The sequence below is a fragment of the Artemia sp. Qi Xiang Cuo genome, chromosome 11 (genome assembly GCF_049724085.1).
Source record: "Artemia sp. Qi Xiang Cuo chromosome 11, ASM4972408v1, whole genome shotgun sequence".
Classification (NCBI taxonomy): domain Eukaryota; kingdom Metazoa; phylum Arthropoda; class Branchiopoda; order Anostraca; family Artemiidae; genus Artemia; species Artemia sp. Qi Xiang Cuo.
The window spans coordinates 68,430,370-68,445,901 of NC_142804.1; the positions used below are offsets into that span (position 1 = coordinate 68,430,370).

The following is a 15,532-nucleotide window of genomic DNA, read 5'->3' on the forward strand; positions in this document are numbered from 1 at the left end:
ACACGCACCCACGTTACTCCTCCATCCCAATCTATTCAAAGCCTCCCTCTTTACACCCTTCCAGGAGGTTCCCATTTCCCTTAAATCTTTCTTTACGACATCCTCCCACCCCAACCATGGGTGTCCTGCTTTCTATTTAGCCCTAGATGCATGGCCGCAAAGGACAATCTGTCATCCTTTATTTGCAGAACGTGCCCTAGCTGTCTCAACCTTTCCCTCACCATAGCCCTTGTCGTCACTGTAGCTTCCAATTTTCTAATCTTGGTTTGCAGACTTATCTTCCTATGCTTCCAAACTTTTTTGTGAAAAAACACCCTGATCCTTGGCTATTCTACTTTTAACATCTTCACTGCTCCCACTGTCTTTACTAATAATACTACCAAAGTAAGTGAAGCTGTCCACCTGATCAGTCTTTTCTTTACCCAACGTCACCTTTTCATCTTCACTTGGTCCTAGCCTCAGCGACTTAGTCTTCTTAACATTAGTTTTTCAAACCTATTCCAGCACCCTGAGCTTGCAAAACCTCTAAAAGCTCATTTATTTTGGTCACACTTTCATCTAGGATGCTAAAATCATCAGCATAATCTAAGTCCAGGAAAGTTTTTCCTCCCCATTTGATCCCATGTTCTCTCATTGCCTTTTCTGTGCTCCTTAAGACAAAGTCCATCAAAATGATCCATATAAAGGGTTATAGAAAACAACCATGCGGAACTCCTGATTTTATACGAAACCAGCTACTAACCTCATTTTCTACCTTAACCGCAGCTGTGCTATTCTCTGACCACGGAAATTTCGTTAAATGTGTGTTGAGGCTTTTTTGGGGATATGACCCTGCTACCCCAGGAAAAGTGTTTTAATTCAGCCATTAGGATTGAGCATTGTGCATCTAGGATTATTTATTGGTTTATATAGATTGGACAGAGTTAAGTAGATAGGAGATCAAAATAATAGGAAACGTCCCCTAAGTTTTACCCATGTTTTGTCAAAAGTTGCCTTCTATTTGCTGTTAGTAAATTCTCTTATTAGTATTTTTACTATTCACAAGCTAGACCTTGACAAAAAAGAACTCACAGCAATTTTACTCCAGTAATTTAAAAGATGTTATGTGGCGTTTTTAAAGGCTGTGATTTATGGCCTAATGCTTAAATTAAATTCGTTTAATTGATCATCCTAAATATTTTCCTGTGTATTATTTGATTCTTAAGGCATTTATAAGTTTAGGATTCGTTTATCAAAATATGCTGCTTCTCCTTTTGCCGCTGGAAAAAGAAAATAGTTGGAAATTAGAACTTCTGATATAAAAAGGATTGATTGCCAGTTTTTCTGCTTCTGTAAAATTTGTGATATGACATAACGTCTTTCGAAGTTCTACAAGCAAATCTTGATCAGGCACATATCAATTTAATGTCTTGGGTCAAGTTCTTTTAACATCCCCAATTTTTCCCCTATAGTTTTCATAATAAAATAAAATATAATATTTTGTCGAAAATATTATTGGTCGAAAATAAAATATTTTGTGTGTTCAACTCCACTCTTCTCTGGGAAAAAAATCCTCTAAAGCCATTGAAGCCTTTTTGCATCTCAGCTATATACAAAAAATTGTTTCTGTAAGAAGAAAGACAACAGTAAAAAACTTCTAGCAAGAGCTCAAATTGACTGTTGTGTCATTAGTGAACACAAAGTTATAGGAAAATTTTCTTGAGAACGAGGTAGAAAAAATTGTATTGTGCTCTGTTATGAGAGAAGAATTTATTTGTGCTTAAAAGATAAAATTTTGGAAGTGCATATTGCAGTATCTTTAACCTACTCACCGAATATGCTCACTGTGTACACGGGAAGCAGGTTCAAAGTGTTTTATAATGTTGTTATTTATTAAGCTTTAAATTAATATTAAATTAGTTAATATTAATTTGATATTAAATTAAAACAATTAATATTAATTTAATTTATTATTTTTTATTAATACTAATTTTTATTATATTTCTTTTTATAAGTTATTAATTAATTTTCCCCTATTTGCCTTCGAAGTTAGTCATTTCTAAATTGCTGTGATGTGTAAAAAAATTCTTTAACACAGATGAGATAGCAACCTTGAGACTTTCGGAAATAGAAAATGTATGCAACTTCTATCATGAATAAGATACGCTTCAATCGTCCTCTTCTTTCGAAACTTATCAATCCCTTTATCTTACTGCATTATCTGTGCATTGCACCTTTTCGGAAACCATTCGCAAATACAGACAAGTCAAAACTCACTCAGTTTTGTTTAGTTTCACGAAATCTCTTTTACGTTTTCCCACGTGGACCTGCAATTCATATCTTGTAGGAAATTTTAACATTGTTGACCTTGTTACTGCTGTGGAAAAGCAAGTTTTTATGTATAATTCCCGTTTGTAAAACTGAACTATCTTTGGTCATCAGTACTGACACAGTAATTTGATGAAGCTGTGGTGTGTTTTGAAGTTTTTAATTTTTAATGTATTATTCTTCTGTTCTTTTTTTATTATTGCCCCGTCTTCTTGTTTTTTTGTGTTACGGATTTTGAAATACATAAATATGCCCATGCCATTGGAGGGGGGAGGGGTTGATTAAACAACACTGATTACTAGCCGATCTTTTCGAAGTTTCTATGACCACTGCTTCCATAAGAAGTTCTTGACTTATTTTGACTTACCGCTCTTGCTTAGCAGGGATGCCAGCGTACAGGGAACTGGTTGACAGCGCTGTCAGTCTTATCCATGCAGCCCTGTCCAGGGCTAAGGATGTGGCCTCATTTGGGTCGATGTCGCCTCATAAGAAGTTGAAGGAATAAAATACTTTGAAAACATATGGCTTTTTATTTAGGCACCGCTAGAGCACCGTCTCTGATAGATAAGGCTTAGTGCTAGGGGAAAGAAAATGTAAGGAAGTTAAAACGTTTTAGAGTAACGTCTTACTCAAGATGTTATGAAGGCTGGTGATGAAAGAGTTAAAGAAAGAAGTTGATATTTTTCATAAGGCAGTCTTACTAATGAGTATAAAGATTGTAGGGAAGACGTGAAAACAGAAAAGCAAAAATACTCGGACAATAGGTTTTTCCTCAACTTACGAATTTATGGGAGATTAAGAGCATGTGGGTAAGGTAAGGTGGAAGTTCAAGTATTTAAGACATCAGAAATGATCTTGAGTAGGTACAGCACAGAAGTATCAGCATTAGCTTTAGACGGGGAAGATATGATAGACGTTTTTCAGAGAGATCCGTGAAGTGTAATTTTGTGCTTTATTTTGAGATGCTAAACGTAACTCTAAGACTGAATTGGTTCAACCCCACTTAATATAATAATAATAATATATTGCGAAAACAGGCTTGCGCTTCTATCTACAAAAATTTACATAATCAAATGCTTTATCACTATAATGATTGTCAGTCTTGTTCTTAAATGCATTGACTGAATCTGAGTTGACAATGTCTGATGGTAGTGCATTCCCCTTGGAGACAATGTGGTTGCTGAATGCCCATCTACCAACATCTCTTCTGAAACATTCTTTGGTTAGCTTAAACTTGTGACCTCTCAGGCTATTATTCTTGAATGTTATTATCTCTTCTGGAGGGATGTTGTCGTAGTATCTGTTGCATATTTTGTATAGTTCAATAAGATCTCTCAAAAATCGGTATGAGAGGCTTGGGAGCGACAGTTTTTTCAAACGGTCTTGGTATGATAAGTCTCTAAGTGATGGAACAAATTTAGTAGCCCTCCTTTGGATTTTCTATATTGCATTGCTGTCTTTTTAAAAAATGGTCTGGTTTTTGTATGACCGTATTCGATCATTTGTCTCACTAACGATTTGAAGAGTATAGAAAACAGTGTTGAGTCAGTAAGAGAGAAATTTCTTCAAATAATTCCCAAGACTTGTGATGACTTAGAGATGATTGACTCGTAGTGCTTGGTGAAAGTCATGTCACTGTCTATTTTCACTCCCAAGTCTCGCGCTTCTTCTTGTGTAGGTATCTGTTGTCCTTCAAAGCAGTAGTGCCGAGAAATGTGTTTTGGGCCTAGCCGAACGTGACAACTTTTTTCTGTATTCACTTCCATGCTCCATTTTTTCATCCATTCTGCTATTTTGTTTAAGTCTTGCTGTAGTATTTCTGTATCTTCAAAGCTTGTTATTGCGCGAAAGATTTTCGTGTCATTTGCACAAAGCAGTATCTCAGAATCTATGTTATTTGGGATATCATTTATGTAAATATCGAATAGCAAAGGCCCCAGAACACTACCATGAACCACTCCACTTGTGACTTTTGTCTCATTGCTGCTAAGATATCCCTCCAGTCTCACTCACTGAGATCTTCCCTTCAGAAAGTTCAGAACCCACTTTAGAATAGTATCGCCAACACCGATAGACTGTAGTTTTCGAAGAAGTTGACTTTGTGAGACTTTATCAAATGCTTTTCTGAGATCTAAGCATAAAATATCTACCTGCATCCCACTATCCATATATTTTCTCCAGGCGTTTGTAGCGACAAGTAGCTGGCTTTCTGCTGATCTTTTCTTGAGAAATCCAAACTGTGCGGGTGAAATGAGTCTTCTTTCGAGTAGGTACTGTAATATATTATCGTGGAGTAAAGATTCTAGTATTTTGCACGTGATAGAGCTTAAACTGATAGGTCTGTAATTACTTAAATCTGATTTGCTTATTTTTTTGAAGAGGGGTATCACCGTTACTTGCTTCCATGTTCAGGCAGGTTCCCTGATTGTAGCAACTTGACAAAAATGTACTGCAATAGGGCTGCAATTTTTTGTGTCATCTCTTTGAGTATGGTACTCTAGGATGTAGGGCATCTGGACCTTCTGATTTGTAAGGATTTAGATTTTTTAGTTTTTTGTAGACCATTTATTGTCAGTTCTATTTAATCAAATTTGCTTGCGACTGGTGGCTGACATTCCTTTTGAATTTCATTTTTGTCGCTCTCTGTTGTGAAAAATCTGGGAAACTACTGATTTAGTAGGTTGGCCTTAGCTATTGGGTCACTGATTGTTAAATTTGTTGCCGAGTTTCTAAGATCGGGAATAACCGGCTGTTCTTTTCTTTTTGAGTTCACGAAGTTCCCAAACGCCTTGGGGTTCATCTTAGAGTTTTCGGCTACTTTCCTCTCCTTTTCGCTTGCTTCTTGTCTAGTGGCTTTCCTCGCTTTGTTTGTGATTCTGCGATAACTTCTACGATTACTTTCGGTAAATTGTACCGAAAAAAGTAAATTGTAGTAATTGTAAGTAAATTTTAGCGTGGTCCGATTTTCCAACGGGAGGACCTATAATAAGTTCTTTTATTAGGACTAGGTCCAGTAGTGTTGGCTTGTCGCTTCCTCGGATTCTTGTTGGTTTTTTAATAAGCTGTTCTATGTAATTATCGTTCACTACCTTCAGAAATTCCCTCTGTGAGGGTGACCCGCTATGCTCTAGGATGTATGGAAGGTCCCAATCTATGTTAGGGTAATCGAAATCTCCAATGATGAGAGTTGGCTCTGTTAATCTTTGACATATAGTGTGTGAATATCTTTAAAGAGTACTTGGTCATTCACGGCTGTGCTATTTGGACTTCTATATACTACAGCCAAATTTAGAGTTGCTTGGTTTGTGTTTGATATCTGAAGCCAAATAATTTCCTATCCATTTGATGTTGATGGTACTTTCTGGACTGATAAATTGTCTAAGACGTAGCAAATAATTCCCCGACCTTCATCTTGATCTATGTTCAAGGTGTGGCTTTTGTAGCCGTTGATGGCCAACTCTGGTAAAGTTGGGAGATATCGACAGTGTCTAGGCTTAGCTTCGACCACTGCTACTATGTCTGGATTCCTTGCTGCAATTTCTACTTTTAATTCTGATAATTTGTTTGGTAGTGAATCAGCATTTAAATATAGTATGTTTAGTGTTTTTAATTTAGTAGCTTTTTTTATGCTTGAAGGATGGTGGCATTTGTTTCGCTTTGGCTATTCTACTTTATATTTGCCGTTGCTCTTCGTTGGAGTCTTTACCTCGCCTCCAATGGCTCCAATAGCATCTCCATTTGACAATCGCAATGGGTGCGGGCATTCCTCTTCTGTTGTTTCTTAACGGCGAGCATTTGTCTCTGCACGGGCGTGAGATCTGGGTTTATATATACTTTGGTACAAGTTTCTTCATTTGATGATTTTCTTAGATTTGGAGCTGTCCTCAGGATTGTTTGCCTTTTCATCTCAAGCTCTTATGATTTTTTTCAGCTTAACTAACAAAGAGCGTGGACTACCATCTTCTTTTGGTCTTCCAATCCGGGCAGTTTCTAGTATCTCCTCTTCAGTAATATTTGCCCCGAGCTCGTTTTCTTGAGTCAATTTGACAACCTGTGTAGTGTCATTGACAGCAGTAGATTCAGGTAGCCCCATGACTACGAAATTCATCTTTTTCTGTTCTCTTAATTCCTTTTCTATTTCTACCTGAATAATTGCATTTATTGTCGGCTGGATGTCGTGAGGTGAGGGTTTTTTGCTATGATTCGAAGGTGTTGCCTCATGAGGTCTGTGAGGTTGAGCTTCTGTTAGCTGTCGCACTTGAAGCTGTAGAAGTGCTACTTTTTGCTTGGAGCAGGAGAGGCATTCGTATTTAAACAGGAGACACTCGTTGTCTTCTCTCTTCATGACCAGCACGAGATCGGCATTTATACCTCGGCACGAGGCATGTTCCCACTCGTTGCAGAAAAAGTCGAGGAAAGAGGTGGCAATGTCGACTTCTTTGTGACAGGAGCTGCATTCTGTGTTGTTATCTGGGAAACTATTGCTCAAAGGAATCTCTTTGGGCTTCGTAGGCTGGCTTACCGATGGACCTTGGCTTTTGGTGGATTCTTCTCTCGGAGTCCCTCTAGTATTTTTTGCTTTTGGTGGAGCAGTTGCTTTATATTGGTCATTGCTAGAAAATTTGCAACTATAGCATTGCCATTGTCCTCGGAGTTTGTCAGCAGCTTCCTTATTATACGCCAAGACCTGCGCAACCAAAGTGAAGCCATTTTAGGCAGTCTCGGCACTGAATTGCATATCACGAAAGAGCGGCTTCGGTGGTTTATCCTCGTTCTTGTTCTTGGTGGTTTGGCCTTACTCTTAAGTTTTTGTCAACATTTTATCTACCAGAAGGGTTTGCTACATTCCAACAAAATTTGGTATAATCTAGAAGGCACTGTCCTAGTAAGGGGTAATGTCCTAATTATACATTTATGATCACAATTAAAGGAAGAAATTATTTACAGAACTAGAAACGTTTTTAGCCAACTTCATGTGAATGTATCCGCTGATCGAAAATCGTTCCTTACTCTTGGAAAAAAAAAAAAAATTATGGAGGCCATTCAGGTAACTGCATCCAAAATGCAGTCAAAGGCGTTCCGGCTTCGTTTCTCTCCCAAAGTTCTTGTCATCAGGATGTTTACCAGAAGGGATTATCGGACCTGAGTCAAGTTTATGTGGGATGTAAGAGATAATGCTCTAGCACTAAAATTGGGGATCATGACCCCATATTACCTTTGTTGGGAGAAAAGGGGTGCCGACCTAAATTCTTGTCACGACGCTATCTACCAATTCCAACAAAAATCGGTATAATCTAGAGGGAACTGTCCTATTTATATATTTTATAATCACAGTTAATAGAAGAATACAAAACTAGAAACGTTTTGCAGCCCAATTCATTTTAATGTATTCGATGATCGCAAATTCTTGTTAGCTCTTGGAGTATGACCTTTTTACGTTGCTTATTGTTGTAACAAACCGTGTTCAATTTATGGAGGCCATTTAAGTATGATATAATATTGTTCCAATGATCCAATGATCTAAAATTGTTGTGATCCAATCACAACTATCACAAAAATAATGATCTAATATTGTTACTAATGATCCAATCCAATGATCTAAAATTGTTGTGTACTCTTGGAGTATGTCCTCTTTCAGTTACGAACTCTTGGAGTGTACTATTTTCAATTTTTGCAGGCACATTCAAGTGATAACATCCGATGCTCGAAAACTGCTGTTCACTGCTGAAGCTGACAACGTTGTTAGTAGTGGTCAGATTGCATTTAGCTTTTTACAGAGAAAATGGGGCAATTTTTCGGTCAATCAGGCAGTACCCGTTGAAGAGTGTCCGAAGAATGAAAAAGATATGATCATTTTGTCAATTGGAGTTGAGGTTGACTTTCATAGCAAGAGAATGTAAGTATTTTTAATCCTTTTTTTATGATTAATCTTGGTGGATCAATCATCCTCCATCCATAAAGTGCAGACTAGTCGTCTGGACATTTCTTTCATTGTAGCCCTTAAAAGTGGGACCCAGTAAGATTTTTGTATGTTTTTTTTAAATATAAGGTCCGTCAAATAGGTATCTAAAACTATCCTGGGACAATTCTTCTGGAAAACATGTAGCATTACTTCTTGAATTTTTAAGAGGGCCCACGCAAGAATTAAGTCATGCTAGATAGTCGACAGGCATAAAAAAAAAGAAATACAAATGTCCAAGTTTGAAAGCTTACTAGAAAAACAGTAGATTGTCCACTGCAAAAGTTGGAGAGGAAAAAATTGCCAAACAAAGATACCTCGGAAATTTTCAACTATAGATGATAATTACATTTTTTCCTTTTATCGAGGTACCTATTCGAGTGCCATCTACGTTTATATATGTTCTTGTATAATTGTAATATAGATGGTTTATTTCACACATCTAAGCTGTTTTTCTGCTTTCTGAACAACAAAAAGCTTGTTTCCACGAGCTAACTAAAAAAATTGTTTCGAATAATTCTTAGTGAATTTTCTAAAAATCTGAAACGTACTTGGGAAAATTTGAGTGCAAAATTCAAATTTCTTTTATAGAGAATTAAGACGTTCAAGTTTCTGACCGTTGGGGAGTATTGTATTTTATGGTTTAGTATTGCGCTTTTATGACTTTTATGCTCTAGACCCCGGCGCCGTGTCGATGAGGGAAGACCGGCGGCGGTGGGGCCAAAAAAGCGCGCTGCCGCAGCGCCACCGGTCAGATGTCGGCGGCGCGCCGCCGGCGCGATCAATGTTGACCGCAAACATTAATGTTTTCATAAGTCTTTCTCAAATCACAGCTTAAATTTACAACAGATTCGAGCCTATTCATGAGTTCAAAACTTCACAAATCACTGGCTGGAAACTGGTCTTCTTCGTTATTCATCAAGAGAAGTAGAAATCTGTTAGAAACGAAATGGCTGTGGCGTTTCAGAACCCTTGCATAATAGTTGAATAATCTATTAGCTATGTAATCTTAACATAAATAATTATCAAAATTTTTCATCGAGCATTACTGTATACAAAACTTCAAATACCGTATCACAAAATTCGTCAGTTATCTGGGTAAAAACTTTGAATATAAGTTTGAACTTGGAAGCTTTTTTTGAATATGCCCTTTGCCTATAGCTGTTTTGTCACCTTTAAAACAGTTGAAATGGGCAACTTTGGTATTGATTGTTTTTTTTTGCTCTTTTGGATTCCTAAAAAGCCTTCCTTGTATTAAAAGCTGGTTTTTAATAGCAATTTAAAAAAAAATACATTTTAAAGTTTTTTCGGGCTTCTTTATAGAATATATTTCATGTAGGCTAAGGCTTAACTACTGCTTTTTTTTATTGCTTTTGGCTGCTCTTTTGGATATTATTCATTTTTTTTTGTGATTCATTCCAAATTATAAACTCTTAAATACATAATATCAGTCAAATTATAAACTACATCTAAAAGGAGTAAATTTATCAAATTGAAAAATACATGATGAACACTTCACATGAGAACACTTCAATTACAATGAAACAAAAAACACTTAATGGTTTATTCGGTATGAAGAAAAATGAAGTGCCAACTATTTTCTTAGGTAAAAAATGAAAAGCTCATCCGTTTTAAATGTAATTAAATGAAATATGCAGACTGAAATAGCTCCAGGAAGATGTTGAGATTTTCTTCCTAGTTCGTCACTTTTAATCCAAGCAAAATGTTAGGACACTTAGTATCAGTTATTGAGTTTAAGCTTTGGTTTCCAAATGCTCACAAAAATTACCAAATTTAAGAAAGTCGCAACAATAAGTCACCTGTGGTCAAAATACTCAAAGACTCCTCTTTGATTCCCACCCAGACTCAAAGCTTCTGCTATGGTCACATCCATGGAAATCTTAAAGAGTTTCTTTTTAAAATAGCTTTCAAGCGTAGTTAGGGGTATTTAGCCTTTTTTGCTTTTCTTTAAAGCTTTCAAAAAAGTGTTATAATATTCCAAATGTTACATTTGTTATATTTGTGCATATTTTTGGTAATCATTTGAGGGGTGATCAAATTTTTTAAACCACTTTAGATGCGTAAGAACGTTGCAACATCTAGTACCCTGAGGTCATAAGACTGTCAAAGACTCCTCCTTGAACCTCCCAAATTGAAAGGTTTATTATGACCTGGCCTTTTAATGAAACTTTGGCACTGGACCAAGGGCGCCATTGTCACTCGAGCGCAACGTTAGGTGGGGATGTCGATATCGCTTTCGTCACACCAATTTGTTCTAGTAAGAATCTGTCTGGTACATATGAATGAATGTTTTCAAAGTAAACCCGTTTCATCAATAAGAAAAAAACGGGTTGGAAGCATGTGTCCCTTTCCCTTTGGACGATAAAACTATAGAAGTGCTGTTTCATGTATAACTCACGAAAATCTTGTTAATTTTTGTCAACTTTTCAACTTTTTGGCATCCCTGCTTTCAGTAAAAAAATTTCGAGATATTATCATTTAAATGTAATGCGTTCCTATCCCCTCCCTCTGGACATCACCTTGATAGGATACCGTCTCAGTTTTACATTAAAAAAATAATTTGCTTAATAATTAACTAGGTCACTATATGGTGAAAAAAAAACACGCAAAATAACGTTAAACAGCTTAGTGTTCCTTGAAAAAGAAAATTGAGGGTATGAGCAAAGGGGTACAAAGACAACAACAAAAATGCCGAAATTATTCAGATATACCTCAAATTATTGGAAAACTGAGTCATAGATTCGCCGTGTCATTCAATAAGATCCAAAGAATCTAATTAAAAGGGATCACGCACAATAGCTAAATTAGGCCATTATCGTGTGAGAAATGGCAAAATATCCAAAACAATGAACAAGTCCCAATGGGGGGTCCTGGGTCTATCAAAATATTTCAATGGTTTTCCAGGGAATTTCATATCATTTTCTTCCCTCTCCACTCTTAATGAAAAAAAAATTACCTTTTTGACATCCCTGCTTTCAATAAAAAAGAGGTATTATCATTTAAAAATAATATCCCCCTATCCCCCCCCCTATGGGCAATAATTTACAATTTTTTTATGTATAATATTTTTTGGGTAACTTCCGTTTCAAACTTTAATTACCCAACCTTGTACATAGCTTAGTATATAGCTAAATTTTGTCTCAATAGAAGTTTGTTTTTTGTTTGGTGTTTTTTTTTGGCGGGGGGGGGGGGTAAAATGTTTTCAGAAAGAAGATTGTATTTTCTTTAATCTATCAGGCGTTCAACGATTGAGTATTAAACATTAAGAAAATCTTATCTAAAAACAGCAAAGGGAAAAAAAATTCTGCAAACTTACAATTCATCTGTAGAAACAATCTGTCGGCTATCAATTTCAAAATCCAACTGAAAGCTGAAGCTGTATAGTAGTGAACGCTTTCTATAGTTCTAATCAACTTGAAAATAAATTTCTTGACTACGAATAATGTAAGAAATAGCAATTGGGAGACTGCATTCGAAATGATTTAAACTCATTTCATAAAGACGATACTTTTTTTGTCAACATATGAAGAACTGTGTATATTGCAATTGCATCTGTCTTGTTTTTATGCAAAGTAACAAAAGAGACGAAAATTAACGAACAAGAGAGTAGTGAAGAATTATGGTATGCAAAGTAATATTAGGCAGGGAATGTCACTGGTGATAAATAATTAGGGGTGGCACCGTGATTGCGTGATTTTCGGGGATTCGGGAAACAAAATTTTTTTCGAGGAAATACCTGAAAATTCGGGGATAGTGCAAGCCCTGCTTGATTTCTAATCAGGAAAATCGAAATACTAAACCCCACGAGAAAGAAAAGCTCCGACTTAGCAATTTACGCAATAAAGAATTGTCGCAAAATTAATTCAAAGTCAGCCGAACGTCGCCGCCCCTGCCGGCGGCAGTGCGTCTGCGGCGTGCCAGTAGCGTTGCGACAATTCGGCGGAGGTCGACCGGACCTCTCGTCGGTGGCGTACGGTCAATCTGCCGGCGCGACGCCGGGGTCTAGACGCATCCCTTGCTAACAACTCGACTCTTCTATCTCTTGAAAAAGAAGATTTATTATGTTAAAAAAAGAAAATTGGTTTTAGTGTGGCAGCTAAAATTTTTCTTAAAAAGGTTTCAAACACTCCTCTCACCAAGAGTTCGAATCTCCAACTGCTTCTAAATGTTGGAAAAGAAGTTTTATACATTTGAGAAAATCTGGCTGCAGTGAGGCAGCTTATCATTTTTAAGATAAAAACTGAGACACGCCCCTCAGAGCTTCAATATCCAACTGATTCGATATATTGGAAGAGGAGCTATTATAGATACTTATTATAGATACATTATTATAGATACTTATTATAGGAGCTATTATAGATACAAACATACTTATTTCAATGGGATGGCTTAAGATTAAAAAAAAAAGACAGAAAAAAAACGAGGCACATCCGTCTCCAATATCCTCAATATCTTCATTTTTTGAATTTTGGAAAAGGAGTTAGAATTAATTTCAAAAAAGTAACTTCAGTGGGGAACCTTAACAGTTTTTGTTAATACAAACTTAAGAAGATAAGAAAAAACTCGAAGAGAATAAAAATGGATATTTATAGCAATTGAAAACGAAAATTCAATGCAAATATTTCTGTCAAGACCTCCGCTCAATCGTCCTCAGTGCAAAAATAAAAAAAGACCTTGAAAAAACAACCACTAAAATAAGTAAACACTAAACCATGAAAATAACATCACTAAAATAAAAGTGAGAATAAAAAAAATCCAACAATGTTCTGGATAGTACAGACTGCTTTTGGAAATTACTATGATATCGGAATTTGCAAATTCTGATTGCATTGGAAATTCCAATTGCAAATGGAATTTGTTTACATTGCATTTTCATTTTACTGGCTGTAAATAGCCTTTCTTTTTCTTCTTTTCTTAGCCAGTGTGGTCTCAGAAATTATTCACAAACTTGAGACTCAATCCTCGCCAAGAGTTGCAATTTTTAATTGCTTTTAATTGCCTGAAAACGAGATATAACACGTTTTGGAAACGAACTTGATGTCAATAGGAAAATTTAAGAGGAAATAAGACAAAACTTGAGACACAACCTTCACCAATAGTCTCAATTTTCAACTGCTTCTGGATTTCGGAATAGGAGATATAATACATTAAAAAAACCGAATTTCAGTTGTTATGTAACGTTTTCAGTTATTGTATATTCATTCCATCGGCATAATCAACGTGGTATTTCAATGCTTTATGTATGCGGACTGGACTCTTGATTTTTTATAATTATTACAGGTTGTAAACTATTGAATCCGCTTAATTTAGATGATTATAACGGATTTAAATGTTCATAGGGGTTTTGAGGATACTTGCTGTTTTAGAAATATTACATTAACATTGTTTTATAATTATTAATTTTAGTTACGTTACTCTGTTTGTATTATGTAAGGTAAATAAAGAAGTTGCATTTTAATTGTCTTTTATGTAACTGATGGCTATTTCAATCTGGTCATGGTTTCCTCGGACAAACGAGGGCGTCAAGAGCCCATCTTTTCATCTTACACCTTTTTTTGACATGATTTCTGCTCGTTTTAATATTACCCTTTCTTTTTGTTGAAAAACTTTATTTATTTAATTCAATCATCAAATGATAGAAAATAAATTGTATTTACCGATCAAAGATGGATGTCTAAATAAATCGCTTTCTTGACTAAGGCTATGAAGGTTTTTTTTGCCATTGGTTTCGGATACTAGAATCAGACGTGTTACCGGATTGACCTGCCTTCCTTTCACCATCAGAGAGACTCGTACCACTGACATGACCTGAGAAAACCCCTCTACATGGTCCGGATATTTGTAATCTACCCCCAACAGGTTGGACTCCAGTAGGAACATCATAATGAGATGCCTTTTGTATACTTGAATTGGGGAAGCTTTAAGACAGTTGTATTTTAGCTGCTTTGCCTCTTTGTGAAATAAAATTCAATTCAAGCCATGAAAATGAAAATTTATGTAGCAAATACAGTATTTGCTAGTCATAATGAAGAGTCATCAGCAAAAATTGATTATAAACAAAGACTACACGAACAATTGGGATTTATGAACAAACAGTGCATTTAAATTACTTCATTGATATAATTTTATGCTTATTATAATTTCATCATTTATATCGAAAACTTGCTAAATTATTTTTTTACGTTAATTGTTCTTCATATTGTTCATATACAACCAAAAATGCTCGATATTTTGCTTAATTTCTAAAGTTTCCGGTTCTTGGGATTGGTTGATAATAAATGGTTTAAGATGTATATGGACTTCAAATATCAAGTACTCTGGACTTAAAATGTTGCCATGCTGTCGTCTTACTTGTTAGCTTTCATGAAAAGAACAAATCTGTCGTCAAGATCCTTTCAACTGTAACTTCTAAGTCTATGAAGGTTTATCGCAAAGTTGTTACTCGGCTTGAATAAGTTGTTTTCCTTACAATAAAATAACTGCTTCTAAAATATATTAAATAAAAAAAAGTTTTTTAAACTGAAAGTAAGGAGCAACATTAAAACTCAAAACGGAAATTATTCCGTATATGAGGGGTTTTCCCCCTTCTTGATACCTTGCTCTTCACGCTAAAGTTTTTTAGCACTTAAAAGCTCCCTATTCTGATGAAACAGCCCTTATGTTTTAGGAGTCGTTCTTAAAAAATTGGGACATACAGTCAAACTTTACATAACAGCCAAAAGCTAAAAACTTTTGCATAGCAAAACAAACAGCTTAACAACCAAAAAACTATACATAACCAGCATAACAGCCAAACGCCAACAGAATATCCACGAAACTAAATCTAAATAGTAGTTTAAACAAAAATTTTATAACATCCCATGCAAAAGAATACTCTTTTCTGTGCAATCTATCATCCGTAACATATGACCTAATCATCTTTACTTTTTCGTTATAGCCCTAGAAAAGGGGATCGATCAATTCCCTATTCATACATAACCCCTCGGAAAACATCTAACATATTATCCTCGACCTTTGAAAGGGCTCATGGTTCAGAGACATACTTTACCCCTCCGTGGCATCCAGTATTCTAATATTAGTTCAAGAACGATCTTCATCTTCTTCCAAATTTTTAAACTGTAAAATAACACCTTCCGCCTTTGACCATTCTACTTTTTATTCTTCAGTGCATACACCATCTTTACTAATAATATATTCAATGCATCCACAAGGTAAATTCTAGCTCAATAGTGTCGCCAAACATGT

At 35.8% G+C, this 15,532-nt stretch overlaps 1 protein-coding gene across 1 annotated transcript in view; it reads left to right on the forward strand.

Moving 5' to 3' along the window:
- LOC148947275 (vesicle-fusing ATPase 1-like) overlaps positions 1-15,532 on the forward strand; it is a 324,795-nt gene that overhangs the window by 14,490 nt on the left and 294,773 nt on the right. Inside the window, exon 3 of the mRNA XM_089096977.1 lies at positions 7,985-8,203. Coding sequence (XP_088953103.1) covers positions 7,985-8,203 — 219 coding nt within the window. The remainder of the gene's footprint in view (positions 1-7,984; positions 8,204-15,532) is intronic.